Source organism: Octopus bimaculoides, chromosome 20 (genome assembly GCF_046866305.1).
Source record: "Octopus bimaculoides isolate indiv1 chromosome 20, ASM4686630v1, whole genome shotgun sequence".
Classification (NCBI taxonomy): Eukaryota; Metazoa; Mollusca; class Cephalopoda; order Octopoda; family Octopodidae; genus Octopus; species Octopus bimaculoides.
Window position 1 is genome coordinate 17,116,895 of NC_142947.1, and position 20,000 is coordinate 17,136,894.

General features: G+C 33.3%; 1 protein-coding gene across 2 annotated transcripts in view; it reads right to left on the reverse strand.

The window, feature by feature from the left end:
• Positions 1 to 4,980: 4,980 nt before the first annotated feature.
• The window catches only part of LOC106871896 (uncharacterized), a 46,038-nt gene continuing 31,018 nt past the window's right edge, over positions 4,981 to 20,000 (reverse strand). For both annotated transcript variants that reach the window (XM_089338136.1, XM_089338138.1), the window contains exons 12-22: positions 18,910 to 19,011; positions 17,793 to 17,903; positions 16,670 to 16,810; positions 15,044 to 15,148; positions 14,139 to 14,243; positions 12,896 to 13,039; positions 12,648 to 12,705; positions 10,430 to 10,762; positions 8,837 to 9,169; positions 6,741 to 7,073; positions 4,981 to 5,178 (exon numbers count right to left, since the gene is read on the reverse strand). In XM_089338136.1, the coding sequence (XP_089194262.1) occupies positions 5,069 to 5,178; positions 6,741 to 7,073; positions 8,837 to 9,169; positions 10,430 to 10,762; positions 12,648 to 12,705; positions 12,896 to 13,039; positions 14,139 to 14,243; positions 15,044 to 15,148; positions 16,670 to 16,810; positions 17,793 to 17,903; positions 18,910 to 19,011 (1,875 nt within the window). In that variant the 3' untranslated portion in view covers positions 4,981 to 5,068. The remainder of the gene's footprint in view (positions 5,179 to 6,740; positions 7,074 to 8,836; positions 9,170 to 10,429; positions 10,763 to 12,647; positions 12,706 to 12,895; positions 13,040 to 14,138; positions 14,244 to 15,043; positions 15,149 to 16,669; positions 16,811 to 17,792; positions 17,904 to 18,909; positions 19,012 to 20,000) is intronic.

Sequence of the window (20,000 nt, forward strand, 5' to 3'; positions counted from 1 at the left end):
TATGTATGTATGTACGCACAGGCATTTAAGGAAAATTTGAACTGTTCGACACTTCAACTCAAGTGTCTTTGTCACATCTGACGAAGGCAACTGACCTGAAATTTCGAAGTCACTGTCAACCTTTTCCTTATAAAATGTGATACGGTACTTGAATGTGCTAAGTGTTCCTTCAATTAATCTTCTTCGTGAATATAACTATACATTAAAAAAGCAAATTAGTTTAAAAATAAATAAGGCTACATACATACATACATACATACATACATACATACATACATACATACATAAATGATATAATTGATTTCATCCTGTGATTCTCATGCACAAGCTGATGTATTTTTTCTGCATTTCCGGGGGTGACGCTCGTGGTAGGTCTTCCAGATTGCACGTCGTCTTCCAGGGACGGTCTTCTGTTTTGAAGCGCCCGTGCCATTCGGAACATTGTGCACGATCCATTGCCTCGACGCCGTAAGCTTGCCGAAGCATGCTCAATGCCTCTCTAGCAGACTTCCAAATTTAACGCAAAATTTCAGGTTCGCTCATTGTTCCAACTTCTTATCCAGAACAAAATCGCATGCTACACCATACACATGATCACAAAAGTACAAATTTCACAACTTGCGAAGTAAACACAGCAATGTCTACTCGGCACACTGCCCCATGAATGTCAATGCTAGCTCTCACTGCGCATGCAACCATGTTCTGCCATCTCTTGGCGCGCTACAGAACTAGTCCGGGAACATTTTGATACCATCTCGTATAAAGAAAGCATGAAAGGAGAAATGCAAATTATAACCCGCTTGCTTTTAGGCAATTTTAGTAGCATAACCCTATCAATAGGTAAGCGCTGCAGATACATAAACCGAGGTATGACATGCTCAACTTAATTGGGTCCCATATTCAAGTTAAATATGACTTGAATCATATATGATCTCTCACTAAGACTGTTTATATACCAGTCTACGAACGCTGAATTTGAATGACGCCCACACAGTAAGAGATTGCGATCCTTCGCTTGTTACATTAACTTATTCTCTCTAGAAACTGGAACTATCTTTTATATTGACTTAAGTAATTCATGTGACTTTCGGAGCATGTTGCATAAATTTTCTCAACACACAAATTTATATATATATATATATATATATATATACATATATATTGTGTATTAAAGGATTTAAAATACCAATGTTTTATTATTTCAGTTTCATGCTAGTTAAAAGAAATAAAGTTATTAAGCAGAAATTATTGCAATGACAAGATTTCTGCTCATAAAATATAAACACTATTTCCTCTTCTGTCATCTGAAAAACTTATCTAAACTTTCTAAATTCATCCAATTCATATTCTTAATTTCTGTTCAAAACACTTGACATACTCAAAATAATATATGTATATACAAGCATACACACATACAAACACACACACACACACACATGCACACACACACACACACACACACACACACACACACACACACACACACACACATATATATATATATATATATATATATATATATATATATATATATATATAAAAGCACCTCTAGTTATGTCAACCTTATCGATCGCTCATACGTAGCGTATGTGTGATCGATAACGTTTATATATATATTTATATATATATATATATATATATATATATATATATATATATATATATATATGTATATATATATATATATATATATATATATATATATATATATATATGTGTGTGTGTGTGTGTGTGTATATGTATGTATGTATGTATGCATTTATATACAATACATAAAGAATACACATATATGCATGTATATATGTATATAAGTGTATTTGTCTGTATGTATATATATATATATATATATATATATATATATATATATATATTCTTTTATTTTTGTACTTATTTCATTCATTTGACAGCAGCCATATATATATATATATATATTATATTGGAAAAATTCTGGAAGACATTAGAGAAGCAGAGACAGTAAGTCGGAATGAATGCGTTTCATTTGCATTTAGTTTCTATTCCACTTTTTCTTTCTTACTTGAGATCATACCGAGATTGACTTTACGTTTTATCGACGGCTAAAACCTCAAATGCGGGGAAATTATTGCAAGAAGAAACAAACGCTTGCAAGCGACATAAGTTTTCTCAGTCGTAGTTTCTGTCCCCATTGCCACCTGATAAAACAGGACGAAAAGGAGACGTAAGCATATGTTAATGAAAGTAAGAACCTGGAATTTTTACCTATGTATAAGATTCGTTGTTAACAATATATAGATATGATATTGATGGCAAAACATATTTAACATTAATATACGCAGGAGGTTCGCGAACACCATAATCACACAGCAATACATTTTCTCTACGCAGATTTACACAGAGCTTTTGATTTTCTTTTTTCCTTTTTTTTTTTTAATATGTAAGAGTGAGGCCAATTTTTTTTTTTACTTGCTGCATAGAACAGAAGAAAAAAATTACATAACGAAGAAATGACGTTATCTGAACATGTGTCCTGCCTCAAAGAAAGACTTTATGTTGCTCATGAAATAAATAAAATTCTTTACACCATTTAATCTCAGTTCTTTAAATTTTTTGTAATATATTTCAATGCATGTTTTGTGTTTGTATGTCTTATTTGCAAGCTTTCTTTTAATTAGTTGAATTAATAATTTTTACAGTAAACAAGCAGTGACCGTGCTGAACCACTGCCTTGTAAATATTGTCTCGTTTGAAGATCAAAACTTCCTGGAAACCATTCAAAATGATATTTTAATACAAAATGGTTTCTTTAATACTACGCGTTTATATAGGTTTTTGTTTTTGTTTTTCGATATCTACGCATACATATCCTTTTTGTTATATATACGAGTGTGTATGTGTATGTGTGTGTGTGTTTTGTGTGCGTTGTGCATGTCTTTGTGCATGCATACCAATACAGTGTTACAACTTCAATACAGTAGCCCAGGCTGCTATGGACACTACACTTACTGAGATTTTTACTTTATCAAAACGGTACACTTCCTCAAACTCTGCTCTGTTGTCAAGTTCCTTCACTTTACACCGGGAACAAAATTATCAAGAGAGGAAAAAGTGCTCCTTTCAAAGGCTTATTGCAAACATTATTAGATATTATTACTCCTTGAGAGATATCTAAACTGTTTATAACCGCTGGCACGTTAGCAGAAATGACTATATTTCAGTCATATTTTACAGAGAATCGTTTTTCGGGTGAGGCCTGTTACAGAATGATGACGAATGCGAAACAACAAGGATGGAAGTAGTCCTTTTACAAATACTTTTAAAACTACGAATCTCCTTTGCAGTTCTGTTGAAAATGTGTGAGTTGTCATCTCCCAGTGATCTCGAATTTCTTTTGCTATTATCATTCATTTCAATGATGTCAACGTCAATATAGCTCTTGTTATTGATGGAGATGAATTTTAGCAATGGGTAGAGACATTACTATAGTTTACCTTAGAGTGACCAATGAAAATGAAAACGACCGCCAACTGAAGTACAACATAAATTCTGTTACGATCTTAATTCACTAGCTTAGTTTATAGCTGAAAATGAGCCTTAGTTACTTCATGATCAAAGAACTTTCAACACAGCTGTCGAATGTATTTGAAAAATAGTGCATCCAAACCGCTTGTAAGTGCATTCAAAATAGTCAGGAACACCACCATTAGTGATAAGGCAACCTTTAGCATAAGCAAAAGAACAGGATCAGCAGAACGGCTAAAAAGTATTCAATGATAATTGACCACGAGTGCATTTTTCAGGTTTTAAAATGTACTCTTAAAGTTATCAAAGGACCGAATTCTCCTTTTGATGAAATAACAATAGTCTTAGCAGGAAACTTTCACAGTCTTCAGTCATTCCAAACGAAAAAAAGGCTGGGCAAATCAGAAGCCAAATGAAATCGCCCCAACATAAACTAGGAACAAACATGAAAGTTTACCCTAACACGTTAACCGCCACGGCCTGTTACTGACTATTGTGTGAAGTTAAAGCAATGAACCAATGGTAGAACATGTAGCGGTTAACATGATAAGGAAGATCATCACTCATTTGATTTTGCTAGGAGATTTTGAAGCTAGGAGAAATAGTTGCTATAGTTGATTCAAATGGCGACGGATCAGTGACTGACATGGCGAAATAACATCAATATTTAACGAACTAAAAAGAAATTAAGTCTTACCCAGCATTCTGTACAACTACTACAATCGAAGACCCCTGTAAAAGAGCAATACTTGCACTAATTAGACTGTCAAAATTATCAATAAACAAGTTACGGAACAGTTGCATGGCGATTAATTTCTTTACAAGCCTCTCATAACGAAATGAATGACTCCATTGGGATTCACAAAAGCTAGGAAAGTTCTGGAATGCCACATCTCAGAACCGCACTGAAGAAATGATTCTAAATTATTCTACTAGTTAAGTTGGATGCTCCACTTTTGTGCAATGGCATAGGATTGGTAATTAAGCAACAAATGCCACATTTGATTGAGGCAACACAATTAACGTTCTTTTCCGCTGGGGAGGATAAGTTTACCCGAACAGCTACTATCACTCCTAGGTTGCAGTCTCTAATGAGTATATGTTTTGTTATGGCCAACAAATCCTACAGGTATGTGCTAATGGTGGTTGGTTAACAGCTGGGGGATATCTGTTTCTCTCTGCGTCAAATGTATGTTGCTGCATCAGGTGTTGGAGCACAAATCTTTTTTTTAAATAATTCTTTTAAAAAATCACCTCTACACTTCAAAAACTGTATTGAGTAATCCTCATGGACATTCACCGCCTTAACAACAATAGCAACGACAGTAATAATAATAATAATAATAATAATAATAATAATAATAATAATAATAATAATAATAATAATAATAATAATAATAATAATAATAATAATAATAATAATAATAATAATAATAATAATAGTAATAATAATAATAATAATAATAATAGCAACAACAATAATAATAATAATTCTTTTTTTTTATTTTTGATAATAATGATTTTAAAGGAAAGAAGACAGGAATGAGTGTTTTCAGTGTGTTGATAACAACTAGAATGATGTGAAAAAAGCAAACCAAAATATTAGCAGTAATGTGGAAGCCGAATGCATAACTTGCTGCGAAGCTTTGGCATTTTGCGCTTTCTTGCGGGAACAGAAATCTGGAAAATAAACAACATATATATATAGAGAGAGATAGATAGATAGTTAGATAGATAGATAAATAGATAGACAGACAGACAGACAGACAGACAGACAGACAGACAGACAGACAGACAGACAGACAGACAGATAGATAGATAGATAGATAGATAGATAGATAGATAGATAGATAGATATTTGTATGCATGCATATGATGTATGTATGTATGTATCATTCTCGCTCACTCTCTCAATATATATATATATATATATATATATATATATATATATATATATATATATATATACATACATGCATACATACATACATACATACATACATACATACATACATACATACATACATACATACATATGTATACCTATAATACCGGTGACATATACTTGACGCACATATTAGTGATGTTACGGAGGAAAGTCTCTTGAAGACGCCGAGGGTTATATAAAAAATACTGAAACACTGAACAAGTGAGCGAGAACGTTGCCTATCGATATTTTACTGTTATTTCAGTTTATCAGTATCGTATACCCAAATCAAATTGAGACGAATTGGACTTTCTGGTCTGGGGTATATATATATATATATATATATATATATATATATATATATATATATATATATATATATATATATATATATATATTAGACTGTTTACCCCTATATATTGAGAGAGTTGATATCTTGATTTTATAATCCCTAAAGAGGACATTATATCCTCAACCGACAAGCTGCTGCTTGTGCGGCTTCCACCCCTACCACTACAACCAATTAACTACTACTACTGACACAGACAGAGGTCACTGCCATTTACCATTACCAACACGGTCACTACTACTACGACAACCAACAAAAAATGCTCCCACGTGGACTAGTGACACCAGTAAGGAACAATTATGAACTCTTCATTTAATTTCATTTTTTTAAATATGTATTTTTGATAAGGTTCGTTTTTACAAGAACCGAAACATGTTAAAAATATCTCTGACAAAATTTTAAATTAAAATTCATTTTTTATATATTGGCGTTTTCAAACTTCTTTTTTTATAAATATATATATATATATGTATATATATATATATATATATATATATATATATATATATATATATATATATATATATATATATATATATATATCGTTTGTAGAAAACATAAATCTGGAGAAGAAACACACTCTCAGATGTAGAACAGTATATATTAAAAGTGGGGAAGGCTGGTTTATGGGATTACCCTGGGTATCCCGGCCATAAAGAGTTTTTGGGGGTCTGACAATACGCCATATAAGCTGAACTCTTTATGGCCGTGAAACCCAAGGTAATCGTATAAACCGGCCTTCTCCACTTTTAATATATATATATATATATTATGAACTAGAACAAGTAAACAAAACATATAAGGTTGCGTGTGTGTTTGTGCGTGCGTGCGTGTGTGTGTGCGCGCGTGTGTGTGTGTGTGTGTGTGTGTGTGTGTGTGTGTGTGTGTGTGTGTGTGTGTGTGTGTGTGTGTGTGTGTGAGAGAGAGAGAGAGAGAGAGAGAGAAACAGTGCAAATATCTATTTACCTGTAGGTAGAACTTTGAACTTTTTCTCCGTTTGAATAATCGAATCGCCAATCAACACCTGTGTTTTACAAATATATGCCGTCGTTGACCGCCTGTTTTTGGTGTGTATAAAGGAGACACTGCCGCTGTGAGTGCACGAATTATTCATATATATTGGTTTGTTAGTTTTCATATCCTCTCTGCTTATTTCATATATTCTTGAGTTGGCATCGTTCACTTCGAATATCCTGATATCGCCGGCCGGATTACCTACATCTCCGAAGCAGACGATTTTCACGCTGTCTTTAGCAACCCCGGTGCATTTTTTACTCAATTGTAACTTTCCGGGTGGCACTGTTTTCAAAAGCAAAAACATGTTTAGGGCCAAATTAAAATATAGATAAACAGACAAACTATAAGCAGGCAGACAGGCAGACAAACAGACCAATAGATAGATAGATAGATAGATAGATAGATAGATAGATAGATAGATAGATTCAGATGAATATGGTACTTAAGTTGAGGCACCAGAATTTAGTACGGTATTATCCATACAATTTCAAAATAAGGTGATTAAAATCAAAATATGTGCTTATTTTGCTTATATATATATATATATATATATATATATATATATATATGCATGCATGCATGCATACATACATACATACATACATACATACATACATACATACATACATACATACATACGAAAAAATGCACTATTACAAAGGTTAAATGTTCGAAAATGTGAATACCTTCTCTAAATTTGAGGAAAATGTGAACATCTGTGGTGAATTAATTTATTATAGCTCATGTATTCGGGCTAATTTATGTTTATATTTATAATATTATGAAAATTTATATTATATTCCACTTATTAACCCCTGTATTGTTGTTAACAGCATTTATTTATTATCTGTCCTGTTCCTGTCAACATCTACATATAAAATTCGGCAATTATAACTTTGCCAAAAACTTCTAAATGGGAGATCGTGAAATGATAACATTAATTTCAGATTCATGAATACCTTTTAAAAACGTGTGAAACTGTTCCATTTTAAAAACGCGTGAAGCCGTTCCTTTTTATCATAAACATTCCATTTCTACCATAAAGTATTATTATTAAGATTTCAATGCATTTTCTTTTTTGCTTTCAATATAATTTAAGACATGAAGAGTTTCTAAACTTCCTCATGCTAAACACTTCCTCATGCTAAACACTTCCTGCCATTCATTAATAAACTATTTCCAATGTCTTTCGATAATTTTTTTCTTGGTGTTTCCAAAGAATCTTTTTGGCATGTACCTTTTGTAGAAAGATTATTATTATTATTATATGGAACCTCACAGCTTATTTTGCTGGGTATGATGGGAAATGCCAGCTGTCCACAGCCAGCAGACTAACGTGACTTGTTTACTGGTCATGCTTCAAGAACCCTGCGAAGAATTCTTGCAGTTCCAAGCAATGATGATTTTTGTAGGTGTTCTACCTATACACTAGCGCCGATCTTTTCCAGCCCTGTTAGTAGTTGAGTGCTGATACTTCCAAGTGCACCAATTACTATTGGTATCACGTCTACTCTCTTTTCATTACATGTTTTTGGTGATTTCTGGTGGGCTGGCTTTGATCTTGTACTGCAATTAAAATCCTTCAGTCTCTGATTTGAGTCCTGAGCTTCTCAGCCATTGTTGAGATTTTACTTCGTCTGTTTTTATTTGCTGTTTAGCTTATCCCAATATTTGCCATGCAAAGGTTTTTATTGCCATCGTTTTATTATGATACTTTATCATTTCAGTTTTAGTTTGGATTTCAGTTGTTTTACAGCTTTTGGCCTGTTATAAGAATTAAAACTGTTGTTTGTATGAATTTGTTGACCTTTATTATATCGAGTGTTGGGTGATAAAAGTCTCTCTCAAGACGTTTTGTTTAGCGGCTAGAAACAGAATCTAAGCATCCTCGAATCCTAGCCTTACGTCTTCAAAAAATTAAGGACATATTTCATAAGTTAAGCGTAGACACATTATTCAATAACTGCTGACTTGAAGACAAACATCAATAACAATACAGACTACCAAACTTAATGCTGTTTTGGAAAACTATCTCATTAACTCACCTTCATATCCAACACTGAAAACATCTGCGACCAATTCAACCTTTCTGTTATCAACTTCTGAAACCATCACACATTTCGCATTTCGTCGTTTGTCTTTATAATCTAATACGATCGTGCTTTGTTGTACATAGACACATTTGGTATAATCATATTTGGGAGGAAAATCTATCGTTTTCACGCCGTTAGTTTCTTTATAAACTCCATCGTCGGTAGTGAGATACCACTTCAATATTGTCGTCATTTGTTGGCTGTACCCCGTGCACACCAATCGTGCGCTGCCCCGTTTTAACTTGTTGCACGTACCTCGGTTTATCTTGACTGAAGGAATAAAGTCTGCAAAATAAATGACGATCGTGATAAGGAGGAGGAGGAGGAGGAGGAGGAGGAGGAGGAGGAGGAGGAGGAGGAGGAGGAGTCTTATATTATGTTTTTGTATTCAAACTTAGTATATATATAAAGTTTAATTTTTCATTCTTAATAATTTTTTTTCATTCATAATTTTTTCATTCATATTTTTATTTTTATTTCTACGTTTGTAGAAATAAGTATTCTTGTATTTTTCTATTATTCAATTGATTTTTAATGATAATTAAATAAACGTTTTTAGTTTTAAATAGTCTAGCTTTAACTATTACACCGGTTAAATAAATACTAATATTATCTTTATTATTATTTTAACCTTAAACTTCGTTCAAATTGTATTTAATACGATAATAATTTATGTAAGCTGGTTTTTGTATATAATATACATGGTAGCATATATTATAATGGATGTAGGGATGATTATGGAATGTTTATTATTTTGATATTTTTAATAATTTTTCTATCTTTATAAAATAAGTATTTTATATAAATTCATTTGGTACTTATTGTTGGTTGATATATACATCTATTTTTTATTATTGTTGTTCTATTTAGACCTGACGATTAGCTGTATTTTTGAATAGAATTTATTTTCGATAATTTTAATTGATTTTAATCGATTTAAATTTCCTTTCTATTTGAAAATTAGTTATGAAACACGTGTAGTCATTTTATTATCTTTATCTTATGATATTTACTTTGTATTATATTATACTCATTTATTGTGCTTTTTGGATTTTCATCGATGAGTTCATGAAACTTGATACTTTTCCCTAAAACTATATATTTATACATATTTTAATCTATAAAGCTCAATTTAATTTTTAAATTTTTTATAAATTGATTTTAATTGAGTTTTTACCTGTAATTTTGGATTTTGTCCCAAAAGAATACATTTGCGGCTGAAGATAGCTTTATACTATCAATTATATACAAATAATGATGCAACAACTATAAAGCTTGAAACACGTGTACCGCAGAATCCTTTGTGTTTTGTTTTTATTTTACATTTCCAATTTATATATATATATATATATATATATATATATATATATATATATATATACATATATATATATATATATATATATATATATATATATATATTGTCTGTACATGTGTAACAACGTGAATTGGTAACGAATGGCTAATGATATACACAGTACAGTATTGTGAATGGTTATCAACGTGAATAGTACAATGGTTGACCAATAACCGGCCACTACTTACTGTGTGTCAGCAAGTCATGGCTGACGGAGTAAAGCTTGCCTTTGACATCCTTTGCCTGACAAGTAATATTATTCTCATGACAGCTCTTCAAGTTAATCTTGAACGATATATAACCATGGTGTCCCGCTTGACTGGATTTGATTTCTTTTAGCTTGGTGGCTTCATTGTTGATGGACAACTTGTGGGTCTTAGTTTCTGGTGAGTAAGTTAAGACAGAGATATTGGCACGCAGTATTTCAATCGTGGTTTCGTTGAAGTCACCCGAGAAGGCGAAGTCACATTTTACTGTCACATTCTGATTTAGCTTTGGTTTTGGTAGGTAAGACAAGTGAGCTGCAATAGAGGAACATAGAATTTGATAGTTACTAAAACATAACTTGGATACGACGTGATCTGGCAATACTCTTCATTAGACGCAGATTGCACTGAACGGGCAGATAAATCATAAAAACCATTCCACCAGAGATTATTTTGTGTATTATTTCAGACGTATATACATTTATATTATTTCAGACATATATACATTTATATTATTTCAGACAAATATACAGGCGCAGGAGTGGCTGTGTGGTAAGTAGCTTGCATACCAACCACACGGTTCTGGGTTCAGTCCCACTGCGTGGCACCTTGGGCAAGTGTCTTCTACTATAGCTTCGGTTCGACCAAAGCCTTGTGAATGGATTTGGTAGACGGAAACTGAAAGAAGCTCGTCGTATATATATATATATATATATATATATATATCATAAATATATAGGGATTGACAGTAACCTGCTTCTCCAACATACTGAGAATTCAGAAATAGCAGCCAAAGAACTACTGATTCCAAAACTACAAATTATTACTCTAAATTGATAGCGATATTTCTGATACACACAGAACAAATATATATATATATATATATATATATATATATATATATATATATATATATATATATATATATATATATATATATATATATATATGTATATATATGTGTGTGTGTTTGTGTGTCCGTTTGTCCCCCCCCCCCGCCCCCCCCCCAAAAAAACATCGCTTGACAACCGATGCTGGTGTGTTTACGTCCCCGTAACTTAACGGTTCGGCAAAAGAGACCGATAGAATAAGTACTAGGCTTACAAAGAGTAAGTCCTGGGGTCGATTTGCTCGACTAAAGGCGGTGCTCGAGCATGGCCACAGTCAAATGATTGAAACAAGTAAAAAAAAGAGTATTTGTATTGCATTTATGTAGATAAGCAAGTATAAAAGCACATACGTGTGTGTGTGCGTGTGTGTGTGTGTGTGTGTGTGTGTGTGTGTGTGTGTGTGTTTTATTAAAACAATAAATGTGCTCCTTTAATAAAACATTGGTATTCAATCGTAATACCTTCAGTTTTCTATTCTAAGTGGCTTAACCATACTACTCTGAGCAGGCAACACAAGGATTTATGTGTGCGTGTATGCACAAGTGTACGTATGTATGTGTGTATGTCTGTATGTATGCATGCGAATATATATGTGTAAATAAATGAATAAATAGATACATATATATGTGTGTACGTATACATACGCACACACACACACACACACACACACACACACACACACACACACACACATAGACACGCACGTACGCACACACAGCGTGCCATAAAAAGTCTGGATGAATAAATGTGTGAATATTCACAGAAATGTGTAGTTACTACATCGGAGTTACTGCATTTTCCTCCAATGTCTCTACATGTTACGGTCGTCACTTTGTGTGTGTGTGTGCGTGTGTGTGTGTGTGTGTGTGTGTGTGTGTGTGTGTGTGTGTGTGTGTGTGTGTGTGTGTGTGTGCGCGCGTGTGTGCGTGTGTATACGTGCTTGTGTGTATGTGTGTCTGTGTGAAAAATATTGAGAAAAAATGCGTCGAGATGGTCTTCTAAAAATATATATTTAAAACAAGTGCAGAATAACTACATCCTGTGTTCATATGTATGTAAAATAAAAACAAGGGACGCAACTTTGATTTGCGGTTTTGTTTTCTTTTCTTTTTGTCATTTCCAAAACAAGGGACGCAACCCTGGTTTGCGTGTTTTCATCATTTGTCATTTAAAGGAATCGACTTCTATTTTTAGAAGAGTTATCTATTCTCAAAGAGTGTCACTGAATTATTTTTGGTCGGGTTATTCATATATATATATGAATGTATGTACGCAATTACTTACGTATCTATATATTATAGACAACTTACTAGGAATTGGTTCAACAGTGACAGCTACCGTGGTCGGATTCGAAGTGAAGTCACCATCCTGTAAATGATATGGATAATATTAGAGAATGATGATGATGGTGATGACGACAACGACGACGACGATGATGACTATGACGATGATGACGATGATGACTACGTGACGGTTATTATGATGATAGAGTAGTAGTAGTAGTAGTAGTAGTAGTAGTAGTAGTAGTAGTAGCAGCAGCAGCTGTTGTAGTACTTACAAATGCCGTTAAGTTGACATAATAGGTAGACTGTAGTTCATCATAGATGAGAGGCTTTAACAATTCCAATTGGCCAACCCAGTAACTGCTGTTAGCTTTGATAGTCTTCACTCCAAATATTTCACACCCAGAGTTTGCTGATGACTGTTTGTAGAGAGAACAGTAGATATTATATATATACATATATATATGTATGTATATATATATATATATATATATATATATATATATATATATATATATATATATATATATATATATATATACATATATATATATACATATATATATATATATATATATATATATATATATATATATATATATATATATATATATATATATATATATATATATATATTGATAAAAAAGTGTAGGTGGCATACGAGTGGGTATATATTTATAACAAAGAAGTTTGAAAACGCCAATATATAAAAAATGAATTTTGATTTATAATTTTGTCAGAAATATTTTTAACATGTTTCGGTTCTTGAAAAAACGAACCTTATCAAAAATACATATTTAAAAAAATGAAATTAAATGAAAAGTGTCAACATAGTCCACGTGGGAGCATTTTTTGTTGGTTGTAGTAGTAGTAGTAGTGACCGTGTTGGTAAATCAACAAAAAATGGTCCCACGTGGACTATGTTGACACCAGTAAGGAACAATTATGAACTTTTCAAGTAAAGAACAAGTCAGTAATGCATTTGAAAGGCAATAATATCAATTTAACCCTCGCCGCATCTAAACTCTTCAGTCAACCATTGAGCCAAATTGATAGGGAGCCTCTACACGGGTGCTGGACCTGCTAGAAATAATAGAGAAATCCCTCCTAAATCACACAACGGATCATCATTTTAAAGGACTGTAAATGAAAATGTAGTCCTTAAAATGTAGAAATAGAAGTGGGATAAGGTTGCGAGTGACACTCCTTTGATTACAAGTCTTTTGGATTAATTAACAATCGTTTTCTCAAATAGGTGCAAGACCACAAATTTAGAAAGAGAGATTGAGCAGTTAAATCAACCGTAGTATTTATTTGACATTATTTTCATTTCACCGACTCTGGAAATTGACTGCGGCAGGATTTGAACACAGAAATTATTTTGTAAAATCTTAATTAAGTACCTAAATGCATTTTGGCAGACATTTTAACGATTCAAGCAAACCTCCGTCCTCTGTACTAAATAACAATAACAACAATATTGTTCGTCAATGAAAATGTAATACAATATGGAGTCACCTGATTCATTGCTTCTGATTCACACGATACCGTCAGAATTTTGTTACTCTTGTCCACATCAAGAGCTACAATTAAGGGTTTAACTATTGTTTTCACTGGAGTCGACTGTAAAGTAAAAAAAAATAAATGTGAAGAATCAAAACATCTTTTAATAATTATGAAATTGATAGATTAAAGAAGTATTATTAAATTATGGGGAACGATGAAGTTACAAAATGGAAAATTTAGGGAACATTTAAATTACGAAATAGCTACTTCAAGGAATTAACGTATGCTTAATTTAGTGAATGGAAAAATTTACTGTAAAATGATAAAATTATTGCGTATTTCGACAATCTTCTACGAGGTGGTGACATTGCTGTGTTTACTTCGCAAGTTGTGAAATTTGTGTTTTTATGATCACGTGTATGATGTAGTCTGCGATTGGTGGTGGGGGTGGACGGACGGACGGACGGACGGATGGGCAGATGGGCGGATGGATGGATAGATGGATGGATGGAGGAAGAGTCAAACAAGCAGACAGATATATAGAGATAGAGAGATAGAGAGATAGACCGACAGGGAGACGGATACAGAGAGATAGAGAGATAAAGAGATAGACAGACAGGTAAACATACAGACTGAGAGACTAACAGACGGACAGACAGATTGATTGATTGATTGATTGATTGATTGATTGATTGATTGATTGATTGATTGATTGATTGATTGATTGATTTATTGATTGATCGATCGATCGATTGGTTGATCGATTGGTTGATTGATTGATTGATTGATTGATTGATTGATCGATCGATTGGTTGATCGATTGGTTGATCGATTGATTGATTGATTGATTGATTGATTGATTGATTGATTGATTGATTGATTGATTGATTGATAGCTTATATAAAACATTCACTTACCATAGGTAAAGTTGTATTGGTCTGCGATACGTTAAAAAATGGTGGATTATCATTGACGTCAACTACGTAGATTTTTCTTTCTAGAAACGAATTTGATTTGCCATCCTGTAGAAATAATGATAACGTTAATGATGATGATGATAATGATGATGATGACAATGATGGTGATGATAGCTGTTTCCTTTTCTACATATTCGATGAAGGGAACAATTCATTTAAATTGACCTTTGTACTGGTCTACTCCTCAGTTTATTCACTATCGCAAGATAAAAGCCAAAGTCGACTTTGGTAGGATTTGGGATGTAACTAATGATAAATAATGATATTTCAAATTTTGGCACAAGGTCAACAATTTTAGGAGAGGGTTAGTCGATACAGTCGACCCCAGTACTTCTTGACTAATACTTTATTTTATCCATCCAGGTAGGATGAAAGTCGAAGTTGATTTCGTTTAAATCTAAACTCTGAAGAGGCGGAACAAATGAAACAGAGCATTTACTACAACACCTTAACGACTCTGCTAGTTGACCACTTTAAATAATGGCGTCTAAATTAGTCACACGGCCAGTAAATTTTGAACCTAGAACGCAAAGATCCAGGAGAAATACTGTATGACTTTTTCCCCATGATCTAACGATTCCGCCAGCTCATCAGAGAAAAATATTTATCCTTTCTCTTTCTCTTTTATTTGTTCCAGTCATTTCACTGTGGCCGGCCATACTGGAGTATTGCCTTAAAGGGTCTTAGTCGAACAAATAAACTTCAGGAACTTATTTTTAAAGCCTAGTAATTCTGTTAGTTACTTTTGTCGAACCGACAAGTTACAAGGATGAAAACACACCAACACCGATTATCAAGCGGTGATGGAGGACAAACACAGACACAGAGACGCACACACAAAGGTATATACATATACATATATATATGTAGGCATATATATATATATTCATGTGTGTGTGTGTGTGTGTGTGTGTACATATATATATATATATATATATATATATATATATATATATATATATATATATATATATATATATATATATATATATATATTATATTATATTATATTATATTATATATATATATAGTTGATTCGAGGAAGTTATATCCTCATTAGGAATTATATAATCCAAGGTATTCCACTGGTTAATCCCTATCATATAATACGAAAGTCACTGGTATATGTTAGGGATTATTGAAATTGTTTGTTATCAATATTGAGTGTAAAAGAAAATGGAGTAATAATGGATGTATGAATACTTTATTTATATGTTATTAAATGATGAAAATGTTTGTTAAAAGCCATAACAGCACAAATAAATTGATTACAAATCGTAAAGCTCAAAAAAAAAATAATAAAGGAACCTGCATATATGTTTCAGTCCTATCACCTGGTTGATCAGACGTTCTAAGCATTTGGTTAAATGCTAAGAAAGGTATCATATTCTAACATTATAGTGGTAGGACTTCCTCAGGGTTAATCATGAGCTCGTGGAACTTAAGAAGTCCTTACCACCATATAGTCTTGGAGAGCCAGATATCGAACCTCTGTTTGTCCAGGGCCAATCTGAAGATAAATAACAATAACAACTACACTGTAGTGACGCTTATGACAATACTTACAGTTGCTTTAAATCGGATGGTGTAGATTTGACGCTTTTCATAATTCAGCGATTTGGCCAATACTAGTTCAGTACGCCAAGATTTCGTTTTGTTCCGCCTTATCGGAGCTGAGAATATGAATGTGCTACAAGCGATTGCGTACTGAAATGAGAAATTATTAAGATGTATATAAAACATGCATTGCATTAGGATTTGTTGTTTAGTTCTTATATAATATTTTTTGCGAATTTTATACATAAAAATGCATGTGCGTGACATGGTGATCTCATATCAAGATAAACAGCGCATGATCTTGCAGGTGGAACCCAGTTAGAATTTTCTTCGAGTCGAGTAGAATTTTCTTCAGGTCCTTGAATAAGGGTTATTTAAGGATGATGAATGAAACACCCATGTTTCCAGAGGTGGGTTATTCAAACCCTGAAGAATTTCTCTCAAGACAATGATCCTGCTCCACTACTTCTGCTCGTGATCAGGGGTGCACATATCGTCAGCTACCAAGGGACATGCTCAACTGGTTAAGGTCAAACAGCAGACAAACAAACCTGTGGTATTAAGCAGAATATTTGCTGTAGCCTATCTGAGAAAAAGCATGTACATGAAGACAAGACTGCCAATCAGTTAAAATCAGAAGCCATGAGAGACAGTGCCTGGCACTGCATCAAGAAATTTATTTATTGATTATTATTACTATTAGTTTCCACTGAAGGTGACTTTGCCCTTTATATTTTCATGGTCGATGAAATATGTAACAGTTCTAGAAGAATGAATAGCCAACTTGACCGGCAGAATTTCAACACAGTATGTAAAGACGAGCAAAATGCCGCAAGCATTTTTCCCTACGAACTATCAACTTCTGCTAGCTCACCGCCTTAACATATGATATGAATAAATACACGTAAATATCAAACAAAGAGAATGAGTGGTCAACTCCGCATTGGTGGATAATGCTTCTTTATTTGTGTATTAAGGCTACCATTGCTTTCATGTCAAGAAATATCTTAACAATTTTTCAATCCAATCACATAAAAAAACTGATGTTCATCTCTATTTTGGATTAAAACACGAAAAGTCACGATATACATGCTCATGCATTCGTCATAAGCCAAAAAAATCATTTACGTACCTCTTCTCCATTAGAAGAATCACATGTGAGAGTAATATTAGAAAAAGTAGGAGTTTCATCCAGATCAGAGACCACTAGATCTCCTTTTAAAAAGGTTCCAGGAGTAGCATTCTGAAATATAGAAAATGCATGTATGAATATTTGTGTTTATACACTTCATGAACTCTTCTGTCGTTAGACAGCAAATGAGGGCTCCACAATTTCTTCCTGAAAAACAATTAAATCCATGAATTGAATGTTGTAAATATCTGAAGAGGCCTAGTGAATCATGCATGTACCCCCATTACATCATTTTCATCTACTAATTACTCCAGCGTACTGGAGCTATATGGATAGAATGGGGCATGCCAAAGCTAGGCCGAAACAGCTGTAAGATTTTGTCCCTTCCCCAATTGCTAGATGTCCTTTAAATTTGAAATCTTAATTGTTGATATGACATGGTATGTCATAAGTGTCTGTATATTGTTTTTATTGTCATTTTGGTTATAAAATAAACAGATTAATCGACAGAATACAGTGTCTGCAAGTTGATGAGTACCTCATATTCTCCTCCGTTTTCTTATATATGACTTTCTTTCATATATTTGGGGAAGGCGTGGCTGTGTGGTAGAAAGCTTGCTTTCCAACCACATGGTTTCAGGTTCAGTCCCATTGCGTGGTACTTTGGATAAGTGTCTTCTATTATAGCCGCGGGCCAGTTAAAGGTGTGTGAGTGGATTTGGTAGACGGAAACAGTAAGAAGCCCGTCGCATATATATGTGTGTGTGTGTGTGTGTGTGTGTGTGTGTGTGTGTGTGTGTGTGTGTGTGTGTGTGTGTTTGTGTGTGTCCATGTTCGCCACTCTTCCCAGACCGCTCGACAACCGATGATTTTTACGTCCCCGTAACGTAGCAGTTCGGCAAAAGAGACCGAATGAATAAGAATCAGGCTCAAAAACATAAGTACCGGGGTTGATTCATTCAACAAAAAGATTTTTCAAGGCAGTGCCCCAGCTTGGAAGCATTCTAATGGCTGAGACACGTAGAACGCAAGCGGTAAAGGTAATGATAAAGTTTATCGTTTTCTGATACTTTTCATGCGTTTAAATACCCAATAAATATTAAACCATTTCGCTTACCTCTTTAATAGACCATTCATTTGACGGAACAAAAGATGGCGGTTCGTCATTGGAATCTTCCAGAAGAATCGTGATATTATATTTATTTTTGTTCTTCCCATCCTGAAATCAAAAGCAATAATTTCCAGTGACATCGTTTTGTGTTTTAAGTTGTGCATGGTTTTTATTTTACCTTTGGCTGTTTATGTAAAATAATGTGTGCAGTATGGAATGAATATAATGTATAGCACACAATTTACATATATGTATGTGTGTGTATTATATATACATGCACACACACATAAATATATGCATGTATTTGTATATGCTTTATACGTTAACACGTTTATATAATCACATATGTACACGTACATGTAAATTTATATTTGTAAATAATATGTATACCGAATGACAACATTGCACATTTAACTTACCTTCTCTCTTTTTCCCTCCTCCTCTTCTCCCCTTTTCGCTTCATCATTTTTCTCTTCCCACTTACTCTCACTATGAAATAGATTGTGTTTCTACTTCCGGTCCTATTAACTCACTCTCCTACTTTCTATTTAGACAAACCCTCACATGTTGGCACTCATCGTAAATTTCTCTTATATCTCTTATTGATTTTACTTCTTTTGTTAAAAGGTATAATCCGAAGTGCTAGATTCTTTTCTGTTCCTTTCATTGGTGTTTTTAATTTAATTGCAGCACGGTTTCTCATTGTTAGTACTTCATTTCTTGACTTTTCAACCACCTTTTTGTTTTACTTGCCTAACTTCGTGTTATCTTCGTTTTACGGATGCATTCTCATCCCCCTCTCTCTCTTTCTCATTCTGCCTCTCTCTCTTTCTCATTCGGCCTCTCTCTTTCTCCCCTGCCTCACCCTGTCTCTCCCTGTCTCTCTCTCTCTCTCTCTCTCTCTCTCTATATATATATATATATATATATATATATGTGTGTATGTGTGTGTATATGTGTGTGTGTGTTAAGCTGAGGATAAAGATTGCCTTTTGGTATTACAACTGCTTCTGTCGCTATTGATTATTTGTTAATAAGCCTACTATATAAATGTCTGTATGTATATATATATATATATATATATATATATACATACT